Here is a 26582-nt window from a genome sequence, read left to right as displayed (position 1 = left end):
TTTTGTGCTGACTTTTCTTATAAATTTGCACAGATACAAGACTGGCGTTTTGCAGCTGAGTACAAAACAGTGCAATGGATGACTGAAACAAAGTTTTGATTGGATATTAGGAAGATATTCTTGACTGTGAGGGTGGTGAGGCACTGGTACAGGTTGTCCACAGAAGCTGTGGATGCCCCATCCCTGGAAATGTTCAAGGGTAAGTTGGATGGTGTAAGATGGTCTGGTGGAAGGTGTCTCTGCCTATAGCAAGGGGATTTGGAACGAAATGAGCTTTAGGTCCTTTACAACCCAAACCATTCCGTGATTTTATGACTCTGTGGAAGTGACAACGGGACCGAGGCACCGGCAGGGACAGGCGCTCCTCTCAGCAACGCAAAAAGGGACGCGGTTACCCCGAATTCAAAAAGCCAGCGGAGAAGGGACCCCTGTTAGCCCAAGCCGCGTCCAGCAGATCAAAGCAAGAGCAGCCTGCACCTTCCCGGGACATCCCGCGGGAGATGCCCAGGGCCGTGCCCTCCCACCCCCAGGGACGGTGACTGACAGCGGCCGGGCCCAGTGAGGGCTGTGGGCGGGAGGCGGCGCCCCAGAAATGGCCGTCGCGGGGCCGGGCCGGGGCCGGGTTTGGGGCTGTGGGCGGACATGGGCGGTGTCGACTCCGTGATGCGGATCCTGGCCGCGCCGCGGCGGGCTCGCTCCTTCCGCTGTCTCCCCGCTCGGGACGAGCCCAGGGAAGCGGCGCGGCCGCCGGCCGGGGCCATGTTGGGCGGCGGGGCCAGGGCGGCCAAGCCGTCCTTCGTGTCCTACATCAGCCCGGAGGTGCGGGGGGCGCGGGGGCGGGCGGGGAAGGGCCGCGGGAGGGGCGGCGGGGCCGCAGCGGACACGGCGGGGGCCGCGGGGTCCTCCCGCCCCTTCAGCCCCGGCGGGTCCGCGGGGAGCGGAGGATCCTGAGGGAGCGGGGACGGTGCCGGGGGTGCCGCCGGAGACTGCGGGGCTGAGCCTCCCGGGGGCTGCCCCGAAGGTGAGGGAGTGAAAAAAAAGCTGAAAAAAATATTAAGAAATATCGCTGGATGGTCAGAGGAGTTGTTTTTATGAGCGGGGACCAGATGTCGGGCTGTGGCTGCTCGTCCCGTAAGGTGGGACTTTCCGAACCTGTTGTTCTTATTGTCCCTGAACATCACTTCGCGCTGTGCCTCGGTGAACTCCTTGCTCTCAGTTCTGCCGCTGGAAAGCTCTGGATCTCCGCAACAGCTCTTGGCTGTGTGTATCATTCTGTGTTCAACCTTCATATTGTTCTTCACTCTTGTCCTTGCACTTCTTGAAACTTGTGTTGGCGGCTTGATCGAAGTGACCTTAGACTCGGTTTACTGAGGTCATCTTGTTACCAGATGGCATTAGGTCAGTATTATTCTGTATTTCTCCATTCTTATTCCTGGTAAACAGCTGTTTTCTAGTTAAACCAATCCATGAAAATGCGCCATATGTGTTGGGTTTTTTTCCCCCTCTCCTAGTTCTTTGTAATGTGTGTCAGACCGGTTCTTCTTAATTGTTTGATTCTCATGAGATCTTCTTAAGGAAGAGATTTTTGTTTATCTTGTTGGTTAGTACAGTCTGTCACTGGTAGGACCTTGGTAAGTCTACTGCTTTTATTTTTTACTGGATCTGAAAACAAGGCAGAGTTGTTACAACTAAAGTAGCTGTGCCACTTAAAACTTAGGTCCTTAGTTTGTGATAGCAAAACTGATTCTATGTGTTGTTCAGGCCTAGTGGCTTGTAGTTTCATTGGTTTGCTTTAAAAGTTTTCTCTTTCTTGAATTTCCAAGTGAAAACGGGTGTAAATGATATGTACAGATATTTCTAGAGTCAGCCACTATATCCCTGTGTGACGTCACTGTTTCACCTTAGGAAAGTACCTTGTACAAATATACAAAATTCAGTTCTCAGGGAACTGAATTTTGTGAAGGTCACAACTTGACTTGTTGGACTTACTGGATGCTATTTCACCACTTAAATGAGTGAGGTGGATGCCTAAAGCTCGCTAGAAAAAATGGCTGGTCTGGAAAAGTACAAGTCAAATATATACAGTGCAAAATAGTAAAATATCAAATAATAAACAGTACTTTAGCTTGATTTCAACTGCAGTGATGCAACACCTCAAATATGATCCTGGTGGCTGCAGGAAGAATAACAGAAGTATTTAATATTGGAAGATGAAGTTCTTAATGAAATATCCTGATTCACTCGAGTTTGCAGTCATTAACTCTTGATGTATTCCTGCTGCTTTTAGCCCTCTCCTTTTTAGACTTAAATTTAACAATTTCATGGACTCTTGCAGCAGAAACTTTGTGTTACAGTTGTGACTTCTGCCATAGAATTGGTGTCTCGCTAGCACCTTCAAAAACTCAGTGAAATTGAGGTCTGATGTGAGTAGCAAGTAAAGCAAGTGTCACTCTGCTCTTGTTGACAGCCTATGACTTCCTTAATGGTTACACAGGAAACTGAAGACTTTAGTGGCTTTTTTGAGGATTAAAAAAAAAAAAAAATTAGATATATGCTGAAACCCGTGAGGCTATTTGGGTATCTAGAAAAAGCATGTTGATTAAATATCCTACAGTAAGCAGAAGTGAGCATCTCTCAAGGAACTGTATTCTGTATGCACACAAGAAAAATAACTTTCTGAACATGAGTTTCCTGTACAAGTTAACTTTCATGTAGCTGAGTTTTTAAAATGGGTCTAGACTGATAGAACAGGGGAAATTTCTAATTCCTTGTATATGGAACAGAGTTTCTCGGCTGAGAAATTTGACCAAGGTAGTGTTAACTTCCAGGTGCTCAGGGAGGAATATTGGCAACAGGTGTATTCAGCATGATGCTTCCTCTGGCAGGTCCTGTCAGAAGATGGGTACCAGCAGTTCAGGGACTTGATGAGTTTGAGTTTACATCTGGGTAGCATTGGAGTTAGTGATGGACCTCTTGCTGAATTTACAGAGCCTTGCCTTGAATCTCTTTGTGCTTCTAACCTGCAGCAAGATTTCCTGTCAACCGTGGTGCAACAGAGAGTGATATACTGGTGTTATGCTGTAGCCCCTCCTTGCTTGCAGCCTCCAGGTTCTTTGGGCTTGTCCTTGTTTGCTTGGGAAGTTGTTTAAGACCTTAAGCTGCCCCTTCTGGGTTAGGAGAGCCCTACAATAAGGAAATCACCAGCCAGCACTGAGTTTTGGTTTAGCCCCTCTTATTTATTCCATCTTCAGGTACTTGAGGGACACACTAGGCGATGTTCTGAAAAGTAAAATTTAAGTTAGCTTTAAGCTGTGCTGTGTGTTTGATTAAGAAAAGAAACAGGAACACTATTCATGTTACTATATGACCACATGGAAGTAAGGAGTGAAAAGAAAATGCTCTTTATTAAAGGAACAGAAGAATTTACTGCTGTGAAACCCCAGAATGTCTGGAAAAGCAGTGTTTTTGACATCTGACTAAATATAACCTAGTTATGCTCTGCTGTATGAACCCACAGATCAATCAATGGTCTATTGAGAGTGAGACTGTAGGATGTTGATATTAATGACACACTTCCCCTCAGGACAGACTTGGCTACCCTGCAGGAAGTGGGGTGAGTGCTGGGGTATAAAGTCAATGTTTTGACATGTCTGATCATAGACTTGGAATATTTGTCTATGGAGACGCAGAAACAAGAACCATTGAATTACTTCAGGATTTCTAACTTTTCAAACTTTCAAAACTGAGGGGATTTACAGGGCAAACAAGGTAGATCATATTTTCCTGAAAAAATCCTAATTTGGATAAAAAAGTAGATATTAAATTTGATTTCAAGCTTAAAGTTCACTTTTGTGCACATGCGTTCTTTAGAGTTAAATCCTTCATGTTAATTATTATGGAATGCTATTTCATGTGTTAGCCCTTAAACTTTAAAAGAGGTTGTTCTGCTCCATGCTGATTGTCCCTGAAATCTGGAGTACACCACAGACTGCTGAGGGTAACTTTCATACCTCTTGTGCTTTGTCTCTCAGATCCTGCACAGTTTTTAGCTCATGACCACCGCGAATACTTTTTGCTTGTAAATCTTGGTACAATGCTCCTTCAAAGCTGGAATGGTGTAATTAAAGGGTTAGTGGTATATGGAATAGGAGTTATTGAAGAGGACAGCTGGGCTGACATGGGGGAAGCCAGGAGCTGATGTCAGAGGGGATGGACAGGACAATGTAAGGAAAGAGGAACGGATAAGAGATGAAACGGACATGGAAAACACGCTATGATCTAATGGACTGTTGAATAATGGAGTGAAAGGAAGGAAAACAAGCAGTTAGAGATTATTTTCAGCAATGTTATTAAACTGTAGTAAGTATATTCTCTGGATTGTAGGCATCCAACATGGGATTAGGCTTGTGTGACCAATAAAGAAAATACCAAGTACTTAATGTGGTTTGTTTCAGAATACAAAGTATATGCTATGCATCTGCACAGGTATTTCCTTTTTTGTGTGACATTCTGGTGGAATTGTCAGGCACAAGTTTGATTTATTTTACTCAGGAACGCTGTACGTTGTTTGTTGGAGCACCACAACTAGCTTACAAGTATTTCAGTACAGTTTGACTTTTACAACTGATAACTTTCTTAACTATACATTTATCTTTCACCCCTCTTTTAGTCTTTTGATGAAGTAAATATGAAAAAAAAGCAGATGTTCATAGCAAACCTCACCATGATGTAGAGCTTCCCCATGCAGAGCTTACTTTTGGAAAACTGTATAAAAACACAAAAGTATCCTGTGCCCTCACAGCTCTACTATTTGCTGTCAACTTTGAAAGAATGTACTTTTCAGCCAACACTCTTGATACCCTGAAAGTGATAACTGGTTCCTTTACTGTTTGAATCTCAGAAACGTGTTTTCTCAGTATGTTTACTAAAAATGTTATTTTTCATTGTTGGAACTACCTCTAGCACGAATGTCCAGCTATGGATAAATGGAGGCATTACTGTGGGTAAGGTGGGTTCAGAGTTTACGGCATACAGTTTGCAGTAGCAGACTGTATGCGTGGTCTCTGCTGGGAGTGATGACCAACATCCAGTGTCAACAGACTTGTATCTCTCTCTCTCTATATATATATATTGCAATACTGATTAAAAAACAAATATCCAGATTTTCTAACAAGGTCTGTGTTCTAGCATGCAGACAGTGTTTTTCTCTCTTTACATATCTCCTGTACACAGTTGTTTACCTCCTCGTGGAGTGAGAGGAATCGCTCTCAGTTGTAGTGAGGCTGTAGGACAAAAAGCAGGACTCACTTGGGATTCCTTTCCTGCTCCAACTGTTAGGACCCTCTTAATGAAGCATAGCTGCTGCTTGAGCTTGCTGCCCTGAACTTGATGTTGCCTCACATGTGCCTTCAGCGCTTGGGGAAGACCTCCCCAGACAGATGTGGGGAATATACACTGGTCCCTTCAAATATATATGTTTTTGGGAGACCTGAATGTAGTCCCTGGGTATTGCAAACTGTGCAGTTGTTGCTCATACTCAGGTAAAAACCAAGATGAGAAGAGGTGAACCTTTCCTTAAGAAAAGCAGTTTCTGTATTGTCTTTTCTCCCGTGTTGAGGCAGAGAATCTGTGAGCAGTGTGGTGTCTCCTTTCCCTAGCACTTCATGTTTTTATAGGGCAATCACCTGAAGTTGCTTTGAACTAGCTAGGAGGAGGTAGCATTGAACTAGCTAGCATTATAATAAGGTGTCAGCCTTATATGTCAGCCTGAAATTGTGGCATGATCTGGTACTCTGCACTGTTACAACTGATAATTAAAGGGCATTGCTGTAATACCTATCACTATTTTAGAACCTGGAAAAAGGACTGTAGCACAAGGTGAGTGCACTAGGGAGAAGCATCTCTGAGAAAGGAGTTTCTAAAACCCTCAGCGAAGTTCAGGTCTTTGTCTCTGTAGTATCTGAAGTTAATTTTCGTCATTTGCGTGGTGTCCTATGGGTGTCTGCTTTTAGCTGTGGCTGCTAGTAGGGTTTCCTGTGTTGTATCTTGAGTAAGAAGTGACAAAATGCTGCTTGGGGAATTCAGAACAGGGAAGCTACAGATCTATCTAAATAGATGTATAAGAAGTATCTCTCTACAATCTGCATAGCTTTCTGTGGTCGCATATGAAAAGTGCTTGCATGTAGCTTCAGCAAATGGTCAAAGGGTGAAGATTCCTGAAGTCCAAATGTGCTTAGTGGCTTTTTTGGAAAAGGACAGATTTACTCCTGCTGCTTCCCTTTCTTTTGTTTCTGTGCTCATCTGACCTCTTGATGAGCCAGTTCTGCTAACAATGGGCACTAACTGCAAAAACAGATGTAGCACAAGTACATACATCCCAGCTGATCTTATGAACCAAATTACCTCACTATGTAGTCAGACAAACCCAGGGATAAAAGAACTGGATGGGAGACTATGAACCTGTGACTGATTAAAGTGATGTTGAACAGCATGAATTGTAGTGTCAGCAGGCTCTTAAGTTAGTGGTAGGATCTGTGTTGCCCCAAAACTTAAATACATATTAAAAAAAAAATTTGAAACAGAATGGAGATGGTAGCTAAAGATGTGGTTTCCTGCACAACTTGCACAGACTCACGGTGAGTTAACAACATATCTTCCTAAAGATCTTTGCCTTCTCCCTGAAAAGAGCAAATACAAAATGTATCTACAAAATGTTACTAAAATTTAATGTATTTTAATACCCTCCCTTGGAAAATGAGTGCCACAGCATGGATTCTTCGGCAATGTTCATGTCTTGCAGTCTAGCTATCCCTAGTGTTTAACATGTTCATTAATTCATTATGGGAATATAAATGTTGACTTTCAAATAGAACTGTTCTGTAGGCTTAGCTCTTGAAAGCTGTTGAATGTTACAGGGATTCTGCCTGTTGTAAGCACTTCAGTGAGTGGGGTTTTGTCAGCGAAGCAAAACTGGATTTTACATGGTGGTCTCACTGTTTGACTGAGGTCTCTAATCTGCTCTGATGGAATCAAATGAAAATTCTAATTCCTTTTAGAAGATAACCAGTTTAACTTGTTTAACACCCAAAACACCTGTACAAAATTATTACCTTGGATACCTGTATAAAATCTTCATTGCATTTTAGCAAATGTGTGTAAGCATAAAGAACTTCTTTGAGGTCAATTTTTTTTCCCCTCAGGTCTTATCTGCCAACAGTAACATAAAATGGTACTCATGGCAATGAGTTAAAACACTGAAGCAGTGTGTATACAGAAACAGTAGTTATTACATGCCTTATGATATCTCCCAAAGTAAAAGTTACTGGAAAAGCACCTGGTTAATATACTGCTTTACTGTTCTGTGGCAGTGATTATTGGCATGCAATTTCTGAGCAGTGTTGCCTGTAGTTGCACACAAAGAGTGATTGTATAAGGTATGGCTATTAAAGTCACTAGTAAATCCAGAGTTTAGCTTAGGAGTGGTGAGGAGGCAACACTGGAGAAAGAAAAGAGTGTGCATATCTTCTCTGAATGCAGCAGTGCTTACATTAAGCTACAGTAATTTTTCTAGCTGACGAGTGTGAACTTTGATTAAAATCTACTGGTACAACACCCACTCTTAGAAGTCAAAGGTAGCAAACTGTGTTTTGCTTTCTGCATTAGCTGCCAGCTGTAGTTATGGATTTCTTTCTTCACCACCATTTTAATTTTATAACCTTTTTCTCTTTTCAGCCTGTCGTGAACATCTCTGCTGTTCTCATGACATGATTTCCTGGTGGCTTTAGCTTTGCTGTGCAACTTTCAAACTTTGTTCTGGGTCTTCTGAGTGTTGAGGGCAAGTGTTTATATGAAGGGCAGGAGGGTTTATTTTTGTACTCTCAGGGGCTTTTGTTTCTCTGTACTTAATCCAGCAAAACTATTATTGCTTGTATCTCCCTTTGGTTGCTTGCCTTGATTTGCAGTATCTGACTCTGGATGCTGGTGACAAACTAAAATTAGATTGCTTATTGCTGTGGCCCCGGGGGGGTTTCCAGTTAACTGATAGTTTTCCAGAAAGACTCCAATGCGTGTGAAGTGATTGGACTTGGAGGAGGAAGCTCTGAACTGGCTGAGCAGGAAGGGTGTAGCATGTCCTCTAGTTTATTAGTCTTTTGGCTGGAGATTTTAGCCCAACTATCAGTGCCATGAGGCTGGAATAAGTGATACTGAGAACGTTCATTTTATGCAGTTTAGGTCCAAACTAAAGAATATCCTATCACTGTTTTTTACCTCTTGACTCTGAGATCCCGAAGTCCCTTTTACATTGTGTTAGTACTGTTTAAGTAACTTTTTGTGCTTTGATTGAAATAATACATGTAAGAAAATCAGAAACAGGTAGTGATGGATGAACCTTGAAAAACCGTGAAGGATGCATTAGAAAAAATAGTAAGTCATATGTTGCAGAGCTTAGGAGTGAATTCTGGGAGATGGTGGTGTAATACTAAGTTTGTGCTTATTCATTCAGATGTGCTGAGAGAACTCAAAGTGTTTGTAATGCTTTATTTTTGTCTGTTCTTTACACAAATAATGCATTTTTTGTGTGTGTTCAGAAATGCATCTGTGGGTGGCAAACCACTTAATTATTTAGCTAATAGACTACTGACACTTAGTGGAAGGATCACATTGCAAACTTACTCTCCTTTTGTATAGAAGGTGTTTTCCTTAATTTTAATTTGCCTATTTACTAGAATTTGAGGTGTTATAGAGGGGGAGTGTAGTTGTTTACAGCATGTGTTGAAGGTAATAATTCAAAGTAATAATTACTCTTTCTGTCTTTAGGAAATACACGTAAAGGAACCCATAGAAAAGGAAGTAAATCCTCGCTTATTACCAGGTAACTGTTGTATGTTATATGTTTTTGTTTGTTTGAGAACTGAAGACAAGAACTAGAGGTAACTTACTTTCTGGTTGCTTTGCTTCTACTGTGAGTTACTTAGGCCTTTTGATGCCTAATTTACTGTTAAGACTTTTTTTTTTTTTAATTTACAATTATTTCTTTTTAAAAAATGTTTTCCAAGATCAGGAAAGACAAAATATCGGTAAAAGTTTACAATAAACTAGTATTGGTGTTTCTTGCATTTTCTAGGAAAGACCAAGAGTTTGTCTGATTTTACCTATTAAAACTTTATTTTCTTAAACTTGAAGTTCAGTTCCTATGAATTCTAAGACTAGATCTTTGTTGACCATTATTTATGTAAACTTGTGTTTGAGAATTTTAAAATAGCCCTGGGACCTGCAAAATAAGCAATGTGCTCAGTCAAAGTTATGAAAAATTAACCATGATGAACTTGAAATAATTAACTCAAATGTTTCAGCATTCTTAGAGTTTTAACAGAAAGGAAAATTGTAAGAGTTAACTTGTTTGTTGACCGGATACTCTTTGTTGTTGTTTGGTTTTTTTTTCAAGTACACACTGGCAAGGTTGTTCTTTGCAACTCTGTGTGTTGTACTTCTGCCACTTAGAGTAGGCCATGACAGAGGTACCTCTGGTTACAGAACTCCTAAGCATCTGCAGTTCAGGTCGTCCGTAGTAGTGTGGATAACCTGGAAGGCTCTCAGTGTGCTGATTCAGGAGCTGCCTCTTAGTGTTTTTGTGTCACGGTGATGAAATATTTTCAGATGAGTTCTGAGAAGCTGTCAGGAAGTTAATGCTGAGTTTAAGATAACAACTGAAACAATTAACTTATAAATGTCAGTTACGTGTCAAGTTGGTGTTTCTTTTGTGCAGGTGAACTGCTGCTTTGTGAAGCAAGCACAGTGTACAAGTATATGCAAGAAGATGGATCAAATCGTGGCACCTACGGGAAACTCGTGTGCACGAACTTCAAGATTTCTTTCCTTGATGATGATTCTGCTTCAGATGATAATGTAGGAAAGCAAGTTTTCTAATTATGACCAAACAGGCTCTAAAGCATGTAGCGTTTCTGAATAAATAATCATATGGGGGTTTTTTGCATCCCTGTGTAAAGGAAAGATAAGTTTATAAATTTTTCTAATGGATGCAGAGTAACTTTAATCTGCATCTGCATCCTCAAGCTCTAATGACTATTTTAAGTAAAAACAATGCAAGCTTAATGTGAACACTTACCTCAGACATAGTTTATAACTTTTGTGAGTTGATGAAGCTTAAGTTAAAAGAATCTCTTGTTTTGAAAATTAAATCAACAGTTTGTTTAAACCCGATTTCTGACTCCTTGTCTGGTAGCAATAGTGGAAGTGTGTGTCAAACATGGCTCTGATACTGGATAACATCTGTCTGACTTGGCTTGGGCTACATCTGCAGAATTACTTCAGGGCTGTACAAGACTGAATAAGCTATTACTCAGTGGAAATGCTCCAGATAATTTGTGTGGCTCACTAAGGCTCTGAATTATTCCATTCAAAGTCAGGTGTTACTGAAAAGATTTAAAAATCTAGTGCTGTTGAGCTTACAAAACAGTGAAAGCTCCTCAAATCTTAAAAATTATTTCCATCTTGTTTCTTTTGGTTTAGGTGCTCAAATTGAGCTGTGAAAGGGGAATGATAATGCCACACCTTTTTTGATATGCTTAAGCACTGAAACAGTTTGGTCCATTTAGGTGATAAAAGTGGCAGGAGAGCCTGGTATGTGGCTCTTGAGTGCAAGATGATCTCAACAGTGAAGAACAGTGAGAATAATATGATCAGCACACATTGATGGTAGTCAGAAGTTTCTTGGGGTAAAATTTCACAAAGTTTAAGCATTAAAACTAAGGTTTTTGCAGCCAAATACAGATTTTTGGACCTTCTGGAATTAAAACAAATTGTGGAGTTTTTTAGCATAAATTGCAAGTGATGTGGAAGTAGTTGGTAATTAGTGTGGAAAGTTAGTAATGACCATGCTACTTTATGTTCTACCACTAACTTTAGACCTTGGTTTTATAGTATGCCAAGTCAACTATATTTCTTTTAACAAAAGTTCAGTTTTAGCCACCTGATTCAGAGTACTGCAGACCTGGAAGTAACGTGAATAAGGTTAACTCTGTTCACAGCAAAATATAATTTACTGATGTATATCAGCTTTTTGGTATACAGTGTATATCAGCTTTTTGGTAACAATATTTTACATAACAGTGTTTAATTGTGGCATCACTCAAATGCCATTTTTAACTCTGAACCTGTGGAATGATAAAAGTGGAGGGAACTCCAAATCACTTCAGGTTTGGTGACACAGTAATAATTGGGTTGTGTGTGTCTTCACTTTACCCAGTGATAAATCTGGCTATGATGCTGGAATATTCTTAGGATGGTTGTTCTTTTAAGAGACTTTGTATTTCCTGCCAGGTTCCCATAGCAAGGAAACTTGTCATAAAAGGGCTTGGATTCCATCAAGTTACTGTATTTCCTGTTTACTGGGATGATTCTACTTTGAAAATTTACTCTCAATAGAAATGCATGCTTTGAAGCTATTGAAAAAATAAAATCTCTGTCTACATTTCAAGCATGGCTGAGACTTAAAAAAAACTGTATCTGCAGTTTTCAAACTATGTCTGTGTAACCTGCATCTGTCTGTATTTTAATAACTATTTTCAGTGTTCTGCCTTACACGACTTGTAAGAATAAGAAGTGCTGCTGATGTACTGAATGCATCCTTTACTTGTGAGTGCTACTGCTTAGCAGTGTGGCTTTTCTAAGAATATTTTTTTATGTTCTAGGAACCAGAATTTAAGAACAAAATTGTAGGAGAAAATGACATAACCCTGCAATGTGTAGATCAAATCTATGGAGGTAGGTCAGCTTTCTCCTCTGAGGTGTTTTGTAGCGCTCCTTTTACATGTACATTGTTTTTAGAAAACTGATAGATTTGTCACTTTGGAAACTAGGATTGGGTAGTCTAGAACAAGAAACTGCAGCTATATTTAATGATGAAATGAAAGACAAGAAATCTCTCGGAACCCAGTCTGATCCTTCAAGCTTGTCAAATTAATTTTAATTTATTTGACTGAATTAATTTGATTAATTATCTTTCTGGGACAAACAGAACAATCTCTTCAAAATACAATGATTCAAACCAGAGAATGTACTGCGAAAAGTCTCTTAAGTTTGGTGCACAAGGATCTTCCAGTGTATCAACTATTCCTGTAAGTGTGGAGGTATTCACTTCATTTGAACAGTAGCACTGCAGAGCAGTTCAGGTACCAAATTACCAAACAATACTTCGTGTTTGTCTAAGGGAACTTTATTTTATGAAATCCATGATATCTTCAACATATTAAAGGAGATCTAAAACAGGGTCTTGGTTTTAATGTTCAGGTAAATCAAGGAGTGCTTTGCAGCTGGTTTGGTACAAATTTGTTTTCTACCTCATATGAAGTAATTTGAGGGATTTAAAAGAAAAGGTTGAGTATATAAACACAAGAGTGTGCCAACCTTTGTTGTATTATACTTGTTTTCTCTTGCTAAAACTTGGGCTTGAAATAGTTTACTGAGAATTCTGAAGAGTCAGACAGGTACAACTGTATCAACAGATGGCAAATATCTTTTTGATATTTACTTGGGCTTTTTAATTTTACAGTTTATGATGAGAAAAAGAAACTTCTAACTGGACAGCTGAGAAAATACCCGGAAAGGTTAATTATCTACTGTAAAGATCTTAGAGTATTTAATTTTTGCCTGAGATACACAAAAGAAGAGGAAGTGAAAAGAGTAAGTATAGTAACTTAGTTTGTTTTTCTATTTTTAAGCTTAGTGTTGAGTGTTTGTGAGGATGAGAGAAGGGTAAAATTCAACATGAGAGATCCCTGAAACTTTAAGTATTTCCTGATAATTTAAAAAAAATTGCTCTGATCACCTCTGAGAAAGACTGATTTCATTGAATGTCATTATGTGTAGCAATTAAAAAATCAGATGCACTGGCTCTTTGAAGAAAACTGGAACTGTAGAGTGCTGCAGGAAATCAGCTTCAGCTCAGGCAAACTTGTAAAGCTGTTCTATTTGTGATGTGTAATTTCATTATATTTTAGACTTCATCCTTTTTCTTGTGAAAACTGTTAGTTTCCTGATAACTTCAGTTCTTTTGACAGGTTAATCTGAACTCCAAACTAGATGTCTACTAGTTTTATTTGAATACAAGTAATTCTGGAAGTTAAACATACATAATACCACTTAGGCCAAGTAGATACAGTGTCTTGCAGACAACAGAGAAAGCTTACTAGAAGTCAGTTTTCAGCTGTTGGGGATAGAATCCGTGAGTTCTGTTTAAAACCTGGATGGAGTGGGTGGCAAAAAAAAAAAATCACATTTTTAACACTGATAGTCTTGGTGTGTGTTTGGGTGTTAATTTTTGGTCCTCTTCTAGATCGTCAGTGGTATAGTTCATCATAGCCAGACTCCTAAGCTGCTTAAACGTTTGTTTCTGTTCTCTTATGCATCAGCTGCCCCGAACAACACAGGTAAATGTTTTTCTATTTTTTTATCTGTTTGTTGCATAGTTAGTTCCTTAAGCAGTCTGGGATGTTTAGTATTTGAGTGTGTGCTTGGCTTATGACTCTGTCCTGCTGGCAGATAGCCTCAGAAGATTAATTTTCCCTGTGTTAGACTTGTTGTTCAGAATCTCTAAATTGTCTGCTGTTGGTGTCTGTGTCCTTCGGGTAGTTGCACAGAAATTTTCCAAGCAAGGGTAGCACCCCTGGATTGAAAACTTACTGTGACCAATATATGCAAATGCTTTTCACGTGGTTCATCTACAGAACACTTTGTGTATTTTATCAATGTGGTTTTTCCTGTACTATTGCTGTGAACCAAACTTCCTGCTCTTAATTCTAAAATTATTGCATTTGCAGTGGCATCGTGTCAAAAAGTATTTCCCTTTTTGCTCTCATTTGCAAGCAATATGTTGCTTCCAGGCAACTGCAAAAAAAGCATAGGTTTGCATAGCAGGATTCTGGAAGACATCTGACTTCCTCATGAAGCTGATTTATTACATAATCTTCCCTCTTGATCAAACTGGGCTGACTAATAAAGTAAGCTGCAAAATTCAAGATAAAAAAGTTATCAGTACACTTCTTAGCATTCTGCAGTTCAGACCTCAGTAGTGCTGTTTTGAATTAGGAACCTGATCCTCAGTGCACCAGCAACACCTATTCCTTTCACTGAGGGAAGTTTTGATGTATGCAAGGAATTAATCAGACATTTAGCAAAATATGTCAAGGAATTTCAGAATCACTGAGATTAGAAGAAACCTCTGGAGCACTGTCCATCTGCCCTCCTTCAGAGTAGGATTAACTACAGCAACTTACCAGGGTCATGTCCAGCTGGGTTTCACATATATCCACAACCTTTCTGGATAGTCTGTTTCATTATTTGACCCTCCTTGTAGTGAAAAATTTTATTGTTACATTTAAATGGAATTTCCTGTATTTCAGGTTGTGCATAACTGCCTTTTGTCATGTCACTGAGTCTAGATTCATCTTCTGTACTCTCCTCCCCTGCTTCCTCTCTTAGTCAGATGTTTATACACACTGGGAACACTTCTCACCCCCTCTGTGCCCATGCTGAGCCCGCTTTTTTGTTGCCTGAATGATCCCAGCTCTGTCTCTCCTCATAGCAGGTACTTTGAGCCCGTCAGTGAAGACAATGGGCCTTCACTGGGCTTGGCCCAGGAACCTTGTGCCTGTCTTGTGCTGGGGAGCCCAGCACTGGGCGCAGCCCTTCAGTTATGGAGGCTGAGAACAATGGTCACTTCATTCAGGTGGTAGGCAGTGGATTTCTGACGCAGCCCAAAAATACACTGTCCGCCTTTGCTGCAAGGGCCTGTTGCTGGCTCGAGTAGTTGCTGCAGACTTTACCTGTAACTGGTGTTCAGTTTCAGCTACAAACATCAGAAAGACTGAGCTTTTCCAGGGAGAGACTGAGAAGAGAAGCCTAGTCTTTATAGCAACATTGGAGTGCTGTGCCAGAATTCTTTCATGCCTTAATAACTGTTTTCAGTAGTAAGTGTCTAGGTCTCATCCTTTATGAAATTGTTACAAGACAAACCAAGTAAACTTTAGAAATTGTTTTTTATGCCTCTTATGGTCTGATACTTTTAAAATTGTAACTTTTCTCTAAGAACTCATTAATAATGTTCTGTTTCAAGCTGTAAATTTTTCATCAACCTTATCTTCTTACAGTGGAAAGTTTCAAGTTGCCATTATGTCTTCACTGGAAGTTCTAGCTCTATTTGATATTTCAGTGTTAGCTGATGTTGCAGGATGTTACTTAACTATGATGTGTGCCTAAAACAATTGACATTACTCCATAAATTATATGGTTATTATACAAGAATTGAGGCTGAATCAAGCTACTGTCATAACTGCTGCTGGAGTGGCTAAATATAACTACAGGAAAGGTTCTCAGTTGAAATTATTGAGACTGAATTGATGTAATCAATTTTCTGCTCTTATCAAGTGCCTGAGATGTTCTATTCAATGCAAAACTCCCTCGTAAAAGAATGAACTTTAAATGAAATGCAGTATCTGAATTTTTGTAGAAAGGTTTTTGATATGATTGTGAATTCTGCATTTAAACCTATATTATTAGATGCCAGTCAGCAGCATAAGTATAAAATGTTATTTGCTGCACAATATCCTGGATTTTAAGCTGGATATGAGGACAGCCTCAGCTCTCTGGGAGTTCTGTGAGAACTGATTAGTTTCTGTAGGAGAAACTATTCCTGAAGTTATTAGTCACAGCAGTATTTGACAAAAGGTATCTTATTAAAGATGAAACAGAGACAGCATGGTGTACAAAAGGCGTTTTATCTTTGACTTTCTGTACACAATAGGTCTTGCTTGCTTACCTTAGTGGCAACCAACTCCATTATTTAGGAATGCTTTTGTGTTAAAAGTTCCTAGTAGTCTGCAAAGTTAACATTATCCAATATCTGACAGATGGAAGAAACCAAACTGTGATGTTTGATACACTCGAGGACTGGCGTGATGAGTTGGAGCGGACCAAAGGGAATGTGAAATACAAAGCAGTGATCACCAATGAAGGCTACAGAGTGTCTGAGAAGTAAGCTTGCCCTAATGAATAGTGAACTTTGGATTTGCAAAAATCAGTGCTACTTTTGATGCTGAGGATTATACAGTTGGGGCTCTTTTTAGGATCTGGTTTCCATTTTTATTTGTGGAATACTTAGATTTGTGACCTCAGGAGGTGATCTTACACAACCCTCAGCTCAAACAGGGTTAATTTCAATAGCAGGTCAGACTACTCAGGACCTTGGTCAGTCAAGCTTTGTGCAGGTCAAGAAGTAGAGAATACCACCTTAAAATGGAATAGGAAATATGTACATCTGATACTTGCACTGCTGTCATACTGGTTAGGTTGACACTTTCTCAATCCTGCACCTTTACTCTGGTAAAATTTCAAGGTAGATGCACTGGAGATTTTTCACTGATTTAACTGAGGGGGGGCTGGATGGGGAAAGAGTACCTGGTTTAAAGTGTATATGCAAAATGTGCCAGTGGAGGTTGTGTTGCTTTTAAGAGAAGGTTAGCTGAGTTTAGCTACCAGATTAGCTGAGCAGCATCTATTGGTGAACCCTTTGGAATGTATACAAACCTTTGTATACTACTGCTTTTTTGTTTAATAGTCAAATCTTGAAAGGCTTCACAGATCTTGGAAATAAATACCAACATTCAAACAAGTCTTAACTATTTATTCTATGACTGTTTTGAGAGACCCTAACCGAGTTTAAGAGTACTTACCTTTGTTGCTTCTCTGGGCCTTGAATATAAATAATGTTGGCTAATGCTGGAAATCCATGATATATTAAATTACATTCTTGAATTAGGGTGTGAACTGCTTAAAAGGCCTGGAAACAGGAGTAGTTATCTAATACTGCAAGGGTATCTTTTGAAACAACAAAGCATGAGAAAACCAAGGTGGTTTTTACAATCAGTCTTAGAGGTTACAGCTAAATGTAGTATTTAATTGCAACCTTGGAAAAACAGAGGGAAGTTGCAGGGAAAATAATTAAGAGATCAAGATTGGGAAAAAATACCTTGCTCAGCTGAAAATAAAGGGACAGCATTGAGGAAAATATAATTGTCTGGTTGGAAAGATTATTGTAGCAGTAAGAATGAATATATAATTAGCATGTAGGCTAGAACACTCACTATCATTAAAAAAAGGTTGGAGATTGTTCTTTGTTTAATTTTTAAGACCAATAAACTCTCCTTTGTCATCTTAGGCTGCCTTTGTATTTTGTTGTTCCCATATGCATTTCTGAAGAGAGTATCTTGAAGTATGAAGGCAGAGGCATTCCTGTAAGTATGTGCATGGCTGAGGGTAAGAAATCTTACTGAGATGGCAAAATTTCAACCAGCATTTCAGATGTGACTGCATATTATTTCAGAACTTGTTTCAACAGCTTACATGTTGAATATACCTGGCCATCTACTCAAGGGAAACAGATGTTGAAAGGAGAGGTGCTCGAAGTATTCTGTATTTCACTAAACCGGGTAATACGTAGCAAAGACATAACAGCAAAATATGTACTTACTATTCACAGTTCCTATTTTCTTACATCAGATGTCAGTGTTCCTATAGACTACAAATACTACTAGTCCTTCTGTCCATCAGCCTGTTTGTCATGAGACTGTACTGACTGGCGTCTGGCTGGGGCAGGATGTAGGACTTGAAATACTGTTTGGTTATTGAGGTGAAGACCATGCATGTAAGGTGAAGGTGAATACCTCCAGTTACCTGGCTTGGGTGCTGGTTAATGGTATGGCTGTGATGATGCAGTGCTTTTACAAAGTCAAATAACCCAACTGAAAAACTAGTTCTACCAGTCCAAAAGAAAATGAAGTTAAATATACTGGTTTGCACCCTGTAGCAAGCTCGCTTTGGCTTCCTACCTTGTAGTTTAGGAACCAGTAAGACTTGAGTAGATGAAAACAAGGAGCAAAGCAATCTCACTTGTAAAGTCTTACCTTAGTTGCTGCATGTCCATCAGATTTGCCAAGGAAACCCATGTTCATTTCATGCCTTTAAATTAATTGGTCCATAGAGAAGATGGTACTGTATTGTCCTGACTAAAGTTCGGTTCAATTTGTCTCAGTGTCAGAGATATATTACACTGGCTCTTACACACAAACAGAAGTGTTTTCGTTTGTTGGTTTGTTTGTTTTTTTTTTAATTCCATCGTGCATTCATAGAATCACTTCATAGTTTGGGTTGAGAGGGCCCTTTTAAACATCATCTAGTCCAACCTGACCTTGAATGTTTCTGGGGCATCTACCATCTCTCTGGGCACCCTGTTCCATCCAGTGTTTCACTGCCCTCATTGTAAAAAGTTTCTCCCCTGTATTTAGTCCTAAATCTACCATCTTTTAGTTTCAAACCATTACCCCTTGTCCTATCACAGCAGGACTTAAGAAAAAGCCTTTCCCAGGCTTTCTTACAATCTCCCTTTAAGTAATGAAAGGCTACAGTAAGGTCTTCCAGACCCTTTTCTTCCCCGGATGATCAGAGGGCTGGGGCACCTGTGCTACAGAGACAGGCTGAGATCACCTTTGTGTCTCTCCTCTGGACCTGTTCCAGCAGGCTGGATGACAGCATTTGTAGCTCTTGTCCAGTGTTCAGAGGCCTTGTAGAACTCTTCTCGTTATTTCCAAATTACTTTTGTGAAGGTAAAGATAGCTTAACAATATTAAGGTGGTTTGAGAAGGCAGTGAAAGGACAGTATAGTAATTTTTTCCACACTTGATGGTTGTGAGTTTCCTGCATCCTTCCGAGGTGCTCCCCTTGGTTACTGTGAGTTGGTAGCAGACCTTCAGCTTCCCAGTTTGCCCTGTGTGATACTCCTGTTCAAAATGATTCTTACTCCTCGCTTCAAAACAAGTTTAAAGATGAGCTCGAGAACTTCAAGGAGTAGGTGTGAGTCAAGAAATTGTGTAAAGAGAAGTAAGAAGCTTTGAGGACTGATTGGCTACAAGGAGTACCTGGGAATAGGCAATCTGATTCAGTTTTGGAGTGTTTAATTTTTATTTCATATGCCTGAATGACCCTTTATGCGTAGTTCACGTGGAAAGGCATATCAGTGCATCTATTGAGAGTTATCTTAAGGCTGAACTATAAAAAAACCCTGCTATCAGTATGGAGAAACTGATGGATGAAATATATGTTACTTACAAGTGCTGTCTTGCTGTGGCATATATTCCAACGTATTTTGGCCATGCATTTTTTTTACCTGTGAGGGCAGTTAAGAAAGTAGGGTTTTTATATAATCTGACATTTTGTTTCCTTGTGTCTGTGTAAGTTTAAAACTTCACTTAAAACTTGCAAGTGGTAACATGGTGTACTGAGGCATGTAATTTTGGTGCAGGTGTAGATTTGCTTCTGCTGATGGTGCTTTTGAATACATCAAAAACTCAGTGAAGCACAGCATAGAGAAATTTCTTGTGTAAAGCAAATATCTTGTATGGGACAATTTACTAATTTTTATCACCTGATAAATGTCTTTCTGCAGATTTGGTGTTGGTCTTGCCATAACGGTGCCGCTCTTCTCAAAATGTCTGCATTTCCCAAAGAACAGGACGACAGCACTTCACAAATGCAAAAAGCCTTCTTGGATGGGTCAGTAATAGCTATTCTGTCCACAACACTTTGCTTGGTATGGACCTTGCTTCTCTTTTTCCATATATGCTATATCTTTTAAGCTTTCACACATCAGGAACCAAGTTCTAGACCTGAAAGTAGTTTTCTGTAGTGGAATGTAGTTAAGCCCTTGACTCCACGGCATTGGTCAGTTGTGCAGGACTGGAACTTCACTGAAGGCTTTTTTGTGGAAGTATGTACACATACCTGAGTAATCTCTCTACAAACTATGGTGTGTTATTTAGGACAAGCAGCACCAAAGCCTGTAGGTGTTAAGTACAGTTGAAATATTAGTAACTGATGGGCTCAATTCTGTTTGCGAGTGGGAAAACTCTAGACTCCATCTCTAAACATGGATTTGCAAGCTGAGTTTTTAAGACTCTACCATCTTCTGAGAACTAGGTTTGTGTTTTTATAGACAAAGTGATCTAAAAATCTCTTGAGACAGCCTAGCAGTTCACTACTGGAGCTTTCAGATGTGAAGCCAGACAGTGCTTTTTCAGGTGAGGCAGTGAACTGAATTAGTTTAGCAGTTAGAAAAATGCAAAGTTTAATTTAATGGAAGGAGCGCAGCTGCCTGACTGAGAGTTATGGTGATGATTTGTTGCTCTTTGGTCTTGGCTTTTTTAACCTGTTGGGTGTCCTGGAGAGAACTTCTCTTAGCAGCCAGCTTTTGATCACTCATATGTACAGTCTGTATGTTCAACATCAGCTCCTTGCTCCTCAAAGATGAAAGGCCTGTTAATCACACAGAACTAACAGAAAATATCTTGATTGGGTTCTTAAAACCTCTTTTGTTTATAAAATTAATTATACTTGCATAGAAAAGGCTTTTGACTCTTCCTGCAGATTCTCTAATGCTTCTCGTGTGAAATGGGGAAGATTACAAGACTTAGAACTCTAATGCTATTTCATGATGCAAAAATAAGTAAAACCATACTAAGCTGTTACAAGGTATTGACTGATACTTTCATCCCTTTTCTGGAGTCATTTGAACTTGAACTAGTATTGCTGATTTTTTTTTTTGCTGTGGAGTACTGGTGCTTTACCACTCGTATCTAAAAATATATGTACAAATTGTCCCCGAGGGTGTGTTAACGTGCTGTTGTAACAGTAGTTGCAACTCAGGCACAAAGCAGGTGTTTACAATTAACAGCTTATCTTGTTGAAAAAGCTGTTCAGAGCCAGATCTTCCAGCACAAACTGTTTACTTCTTTACTACTTCACTTGGAAGAAGTATTGTATTTGACCAGTGATTGCTTTCCCTCAGTTCTTTGATCTGAGGCACGTTCTGGTAGGTCTAGTAACCTGTGTTTCTGATGTGGATGCCTGTAGTTCTCACTTAAAACAGGTTTCTGTGCTACAACATACAGGAAACAAAGCACTCTGTCCTGCCTGGAAAAGTGCCCACAAGGTTTCATTTCTGAACTATGAGCTAGATCAACTTTTCCCAGGTCTTGACAATAAAAAGCCAGCATGACAGCAGACATATTTACTAAGCTGATGTTCATCTGAGCTCTGGAACCTGAATGAGAGGGGATGTTCTGGGTCCAAACCAAAGCTTCATCTGGTCTGGTATTTTTTCCTCTCCTTCAATGGACAAAAATAGCAAATACCTAGGGAAGTGCAAGGTATATTGTCTTTTTTGTGCCCAGATTTTCTTTTACTCATGTATTTCATTAGCAGACCTCACAGCTGGGTATCAGAATGTAATTTGGTTGGTAGAAGTCAAGAGAAATTGTAAGCTTCTACTGGGAGAGTTGAGTGTTTCTATCCATCTTTTCTTTCTGAGTTGATCTCTAGTAGCCTGCTAGTAAAGTGATTTTGGTGTGTCTGGTGAAGATAATCAAATAGTGCTTACAATGTTTATAGCTGCACAAATAGGCATGAATGTAATTTTACTGGTGTAATGGTTAAACGCATCAAACCTTGTTATAAGCTTGTAGGCAAGCTTTCAGACAGCACTTAAAAATGCATGGATGCCACTAGCTTTCCACGGTGACTGTCTCTTGATATTACAGCTCTTTCCCAAACCATGCCTATTAACTTTGTCATCAGTGATAATAGTTACTGCATTATTTGACTTGTGAAGCAGAAGGCTTTAATCTCTTAATGATTTGATTTAGAATCTATAAGACAATTAGCAAACCTCCCTATGAACTCCTGAAGGTGGATGACTTGTCAAGCAGCCTTCCATCTCTGCAAGATATCCAGACTGCATATACAAGATTTAAACAGCTGTTTTTGATAGGTAAGTCAAATTTTAAAGCAAAGCATAACAAGGCTGTGCCATGTCTCATGAATGCAGTCATTTTTACAGTGTCTTGCTTTTGAGGGTGGTTAAAAGAAGATTTTAAAATATGTAACTGAACACTGTGCTTATGTCTGGCACATTAATGAAGGTTTGTAGTTCTTAGACTTAACTACCTCTTGTATCTGAAAATGACTGACTTTTAAAGAGGATGTCTGTTAGTTGGAATACACCAGCTGGAGTGAAGTTCATAGGAGAGATTTTTTTCCAGTCTTCTGTGGTCCATTGAAGTTGAATGTTAAGTGTCAACCTTTAGCCTTTGTGCTATGTTAAGCGTTTAGTCTAAATGCTGATTAATTTTTGCCCTGGCTTTTGTTGTACATTAGTCACATCTCAAAACATGACGGTGCTTAAATTTCGTCCACTTGAAAGGAGTAAAATGGGATCCATGAGAAAGTGTACTCCAGACTTACAGGCTTTTTTTTTTTTTTTGAGACTCTTTAACTCTTCTGCTATCATGAAACAGTACTTTGACCTCACCTCTTGACATGAAGAAAGTTCCACTCCACTTTGCAATATGAGGTATTTGCCAGAGTTTTGCACTGAGGATTTTGTCCAGAATACACTGTCAAATCCACAGTGAATCTTAAGAGCTAAAAATAAATACCTATCTGTTAACGTAGTTTCTGGTAACTCACACCCTTCTCCTATATCCTCCTATATGAAAAAGGCCAAAGCTTGAATTTAAGTCATTTAACATCTCTCAGGAAATACTGCATGTTTCAGTGAGGTAATTGTATTATTGTCTTCTATTGATGCAAAAGGGAATGTGTTAAAACTGCAGTCCACTAAGTGTTTTTGTCTTATGGCTTTTTAAATAAGGTTTGTTAGTAGACTGTACCTTACTGAATATAGCACTATGCACTGACAGTCTGAGAAAAACATTCAGGTAACGTTTTGCAGAAGTACTAAGATCTTACAGAAATTTAATACCCCTTTACTTACTTTTAAAGTCCGAACATGTTAACCATTATTCTTGTCCTATACATGCTCAGCTAATTGGATTTAGGTAACTTGACTCGGCCATGTGCACTCACAGCCCAGAAAGCCAATCCTGTCCTGGGCTGCATCCAAAGCAGGGTGGGCAGCAGGTAAGGGAGGGGATTCTGCCCCTCTGCTCTGCTCTGGTGAGACCCCACCTGCAGTGCTGCATCCAGCTCTGGGGTCCTCAACATAAGAAGGATGTTGAGCTGTTGGACTGAGTCCAGAGCAGGGCCATGAAGGTGATCAGGGGGTTGGAGCCTCTCTCCTATGAGGGCAGGCTGAGAGAGTTGGGGTTGCTAAGCCTGGAGAGGAGAAGACTCCAGGAAGACCTTATAACACTGTCCAGTACCTAAAACTAGTACTTAAAAGGACCTAAAGGAGACTGGAGAGGGACATTTGACAAGGGCATGTAGTGGCAGGACAAGTGGGAATGTGGAGGTTTAGATTAGGTATTAGGAAGAAATTCTGCAAGGTGGGGAGATAGATCAAAACTGCATATAGTGTGAGGAGAGCTCACTAGGGAGCTTTGAAGGTGCATTCGTATGCGGTTTTGGAGAACTGGTTTCTATGGTCAGGGTGAAAGGAATTGGGGAAAGGAAGACTTTAAGTGTAATGAACAGGGTTGAGGAGCAGAGGCGTGGAGGCAGAACAGCTACAGGAACAAAACAGGTATGTACCTGTGTACTTGAGAATCATAGATGAAAGATGCAGAACAGACACAAGTGTATATGGGCTGGAATTAAATATTGGACATACATGGAGAGACTTTTGGGAGGTGAGCAGTTGCACAGAAACATGCAGAACTGAAGCTATCCTGGGAAGGGTGGGAAGGAGGGAAGTGTGATACAGGGTTTCTCAGTAATAGAACTGTCAGACCTTGGGCTTCAAGATTTGGCTTATGCAGGAAAGGTAAGGTATTCTGGTTTTAATTGCCTGTATCAACTTGTGAGAGCTTTCCAATTTCTGTTTACTGGCTTTGATAGAAATAAAAGCAATGGACACTTAGGTTGCTTTTAAAAAAACTGTAAAAATTCTAGTGAAATTTTTAAGAGTTTAATGAATTTATGGTATGGTAATTTGCTTTCCAGTTTGTTAGCTGTTCCTTTTTATGTATTGTCATGCCTCTTCAGTTGCAGTGAAAACTGTTTAAAACCTTCTTCAGGAAGTTTTACATTCCATAAGTTTGTGTAACCTACTTCTAAAACCGATTGACATTTCTGGCTCGGAGGGTAATGACTTTCAAAATCCAGCCTCCTTATGTTAAGCTTTATACAGATCATCATCTCTGAGTAAATTTATTTTCTTGTCCTTTCACATTTTGTCAACAGGTTTATTTACCTGGTTTGATTGTTATGAACCTTCAGCATACTTTTTCTGAAAGCTTATGGTGCTATAAAAGTTCACTGGTGTTTGTAGGACTACTTCATTTCCTCATTTTAGTTATAAAGTGTCAACTTCAGCAGTGATTGGTACTTGCTGACTCCTTGGTATTGCTTGTTTTATATTGGTTCATAACTGAAGGGTAATACCATGGATGGCTGTTAATTAGCACTACATGTATGTGAATAAACCAATTTTTGTTTTGTTTTGGGGTTTTTTTGCAGATAACAGTACAGACTTCTGGGCAACTGATGTGAAATGGTTTTCATTACTGGAGAGCACAAACTGGCTAGAGATAATCAGGTTTGCTATATCCTCAGCTTTCTGTGTTTCAAAATTGTTGATAAATGCATTTGTAGTGGATTTTGTAGCTGGTTTCTTGAAATGTAACAACGTTCTTTACCACCGGTAGGAAAAAAATTAAGACAGACTTATGGTCCCGTTTATATATTTTATTTCTGCAACTTGAGACAGTGTTTTTTACAGTGCAGGTTTGTGTAAAGCCTCCCACAGTAAAGGATGTGAGAAGCAGGAGATCATTCCAATTACAATTCTTCCAGCAAACCTATTAAAAATACAGATCCAGTAATTTCTCTCCTTCACTAAGCCACCCTCTTTCAAAACTCAAGAATCCTATTTGTTTCTTGCATGAAACCTGTTCCGTGTCTCTGACTAGCCTTGCCATTCTTCTCTGTACTCTCTACTTCTGCAATATTCTTTAGGACGGGATGAACTGCACTGTTCAAGATCTTATCCCACCAAAGATTTATAAAATGACAGTTGTTCTCAGTTTTGTCCCCTTCCTGTCCTGATTGTTCCTCAAGTTCTTTTTTCTTCTCTCAGCAGTCCACAGTGAGTAAGTGTTGGAATGGTGTTGGCTAACTGAAGGCTTGTTATAGTGGAATGTTGAGGAGCTTTATTTGTTTTCAGTGTTGCTTTGTGCCAGCTCTTTTGTCTGTCAGTTTATTCTGTGATCAGCTTGTTACCATGAAGTGCTTCTGTAGTCAGCTCCAGTCCCTTCTAGTCTTAATCAATAAATATCAATAGTTATCAATTCATTAATTCAGAATTTAAATGTGTGTTTAATAAGAGGTTCTAGCAAAGACCATGTGTTGAGAAACTCATTGACATAACCAAGAGCACAAGTTTAAAGTGTAAGCCAGCCCAAGTTCCTGTCCTTAAGTTGTTTTGAAACTGGTCATTTCCATACTTGGATCCAGTTGCTTCCTGGATCAGCCTGGTCTTGGCTCTTGCAGTTTATAGGAATGCCTGCTCAGCTGTTCTAGATGCTAGAACAAAGAATTTGACAACTCCACATTTAGGAAATTAACTGTCAGCTTCTACTAGTGAGCTAAGCAGTTGCAAGAACCCTAATTTGTGTGCAGACTTTTGCTAGAAATAACCAACTTGATGAAGATTTAGATCTAGAAACCAACAGTGTTACATCTGTTTTTGTGATCTTTAATTCCACTCATTTTTCCTTGTGTTATGATAATTCTGAATACATTTTGTCAGTGCATTTACAAGATCTGATTGCTCATCGTTCCCTCTGCCTCTTAAAACCAGATTATGGAAGAAATGTATTATGTAGTACATTAGAACTTAAATTGTGGGGATGTTGACTCTTTCCAGGGTAAAGATCTGGCCCTTAGCAGTTGTAATACTTCAGTGATGGCTGCTGTTGGTCCAGAATGAAGTGTTTTATATAACAACTGGAATTGCATGATCAGTGGACAAATAAGATGCTCCTGAAGCTAAACAGTTCTTCATTTACACAAACTGAGCGTGGGGTTTGTGTTTTAAAGGAATAGTCAAGTTTCAAGTATGGCATTCTAACCCTATCTAGGGGAAACTAATGTAAGAAACTTAATTGTAAAAATGCTATGAAAACATTCCCTTAACTTTTCTTGTACCACAACAGGAGAGTCTTGAAGAAAGCAATAGAAGTTGCTGAGTGTCTTGAAAGGCAGCATACAAACGTTCTCCTTATAGGTAAGAACTTAATGAGATTGTCCTATATATTTATTTTTTTAAATTTATTTTGATTCATTTCAGTTACTTAAGCTGTAAGGTTATAATTATGGTAGGGGCTTGGTAAAATTCATAGAGTATTCAAGCACCAGACCCCTAAATCTCTTATGCCCTTGAAAATGCTTCCTCTAGTTAAAAAACCTGGTAAGCATAGTTCCAGGCTAAGAGAAATATGATGTGAATGAGAACTGCTGATAAATTTGCAGGAGAGCCATGCATAAAGAAGATGTAG

General features: G+C 39.4%; 1 protein-coding gene across 4 annotated transcripts in view; it reads left to right on the top strand.

The window, feature by feature from the left end:
* Positions 1–640: 640 nt before the first annotated feature.
* The window catches only part of MTMR12 (myotubularin related protein 12), a 32445-nt gene continuing 6503 nt past the window's right edge, over positions 641–26582 (top strand). The window contains exons 1-13 of one of the 4 annotated variants that reach the window (XM_027634759.1): positions 716–819; positions 7732–7834; positions 8818–8872; positions 9767–9906; positions 11712–11784; positions 12572–12702; positions 13355–13448; positions 15927–16050; positions 17234–17309; positions 19517–19623; positions 21771–21895; positions 24544–24622; positions 26241–26311. In XM_027634759.1, the coding sequence (XP_027490560.1) occupies positions 9808–9906; positions 11712–11784; positions 12572–12702; positions 13355–13448; positions 15927–16050; positions 17234–17309; positions 19517–19623; positions 21771–21895; positions 24544–24622; positions 26241–26311 (979 nt within the window). In that variant the 5' untranslated portion in view covers positions 716–819; positions 7732–7834; positions 8818–8872; positions 9767–9807. Of the gene's footprint in view, positions 820–4344; positions 4360–7731; positions 7835–8817; positions 8873–9766; positions 9907–11711; positions 11785–12571; positions 12703–13354; positions 13449–15926; positions 16051–17233; positions 17310–19516; positions 19624–21770; positions 21896–24543; positions 24623–26240; positions 26312–26582 lie in introns of those variants that run through there. The other 3 variants (XM_027634760.1, XM_027634756.1, XM_027634758.1) reach the window with 3 other exon arrangements.

Source organism: Corapipo altera, unplaced genomic scaffold, assembly GCF_003945725.1.
Source record: "Corapipo altera isolate COAL_440 unplaced genomic scaffold, ASM394572v1 61411, whole genome shotgun sequence".
In the NCBI taxonomy this organism is placed as follows: domain Eukaryota; kingdom Metazoa; phylum Chordata; class Aves; order Passeriformes; family Pipridae; genus Corapipo; species Corapipo altera.
The sequence above is the reverse complement of the archived record's forward strand: the minus strand, read 5'-3'. Positions and strand labels throughout refer to the sequence as shown.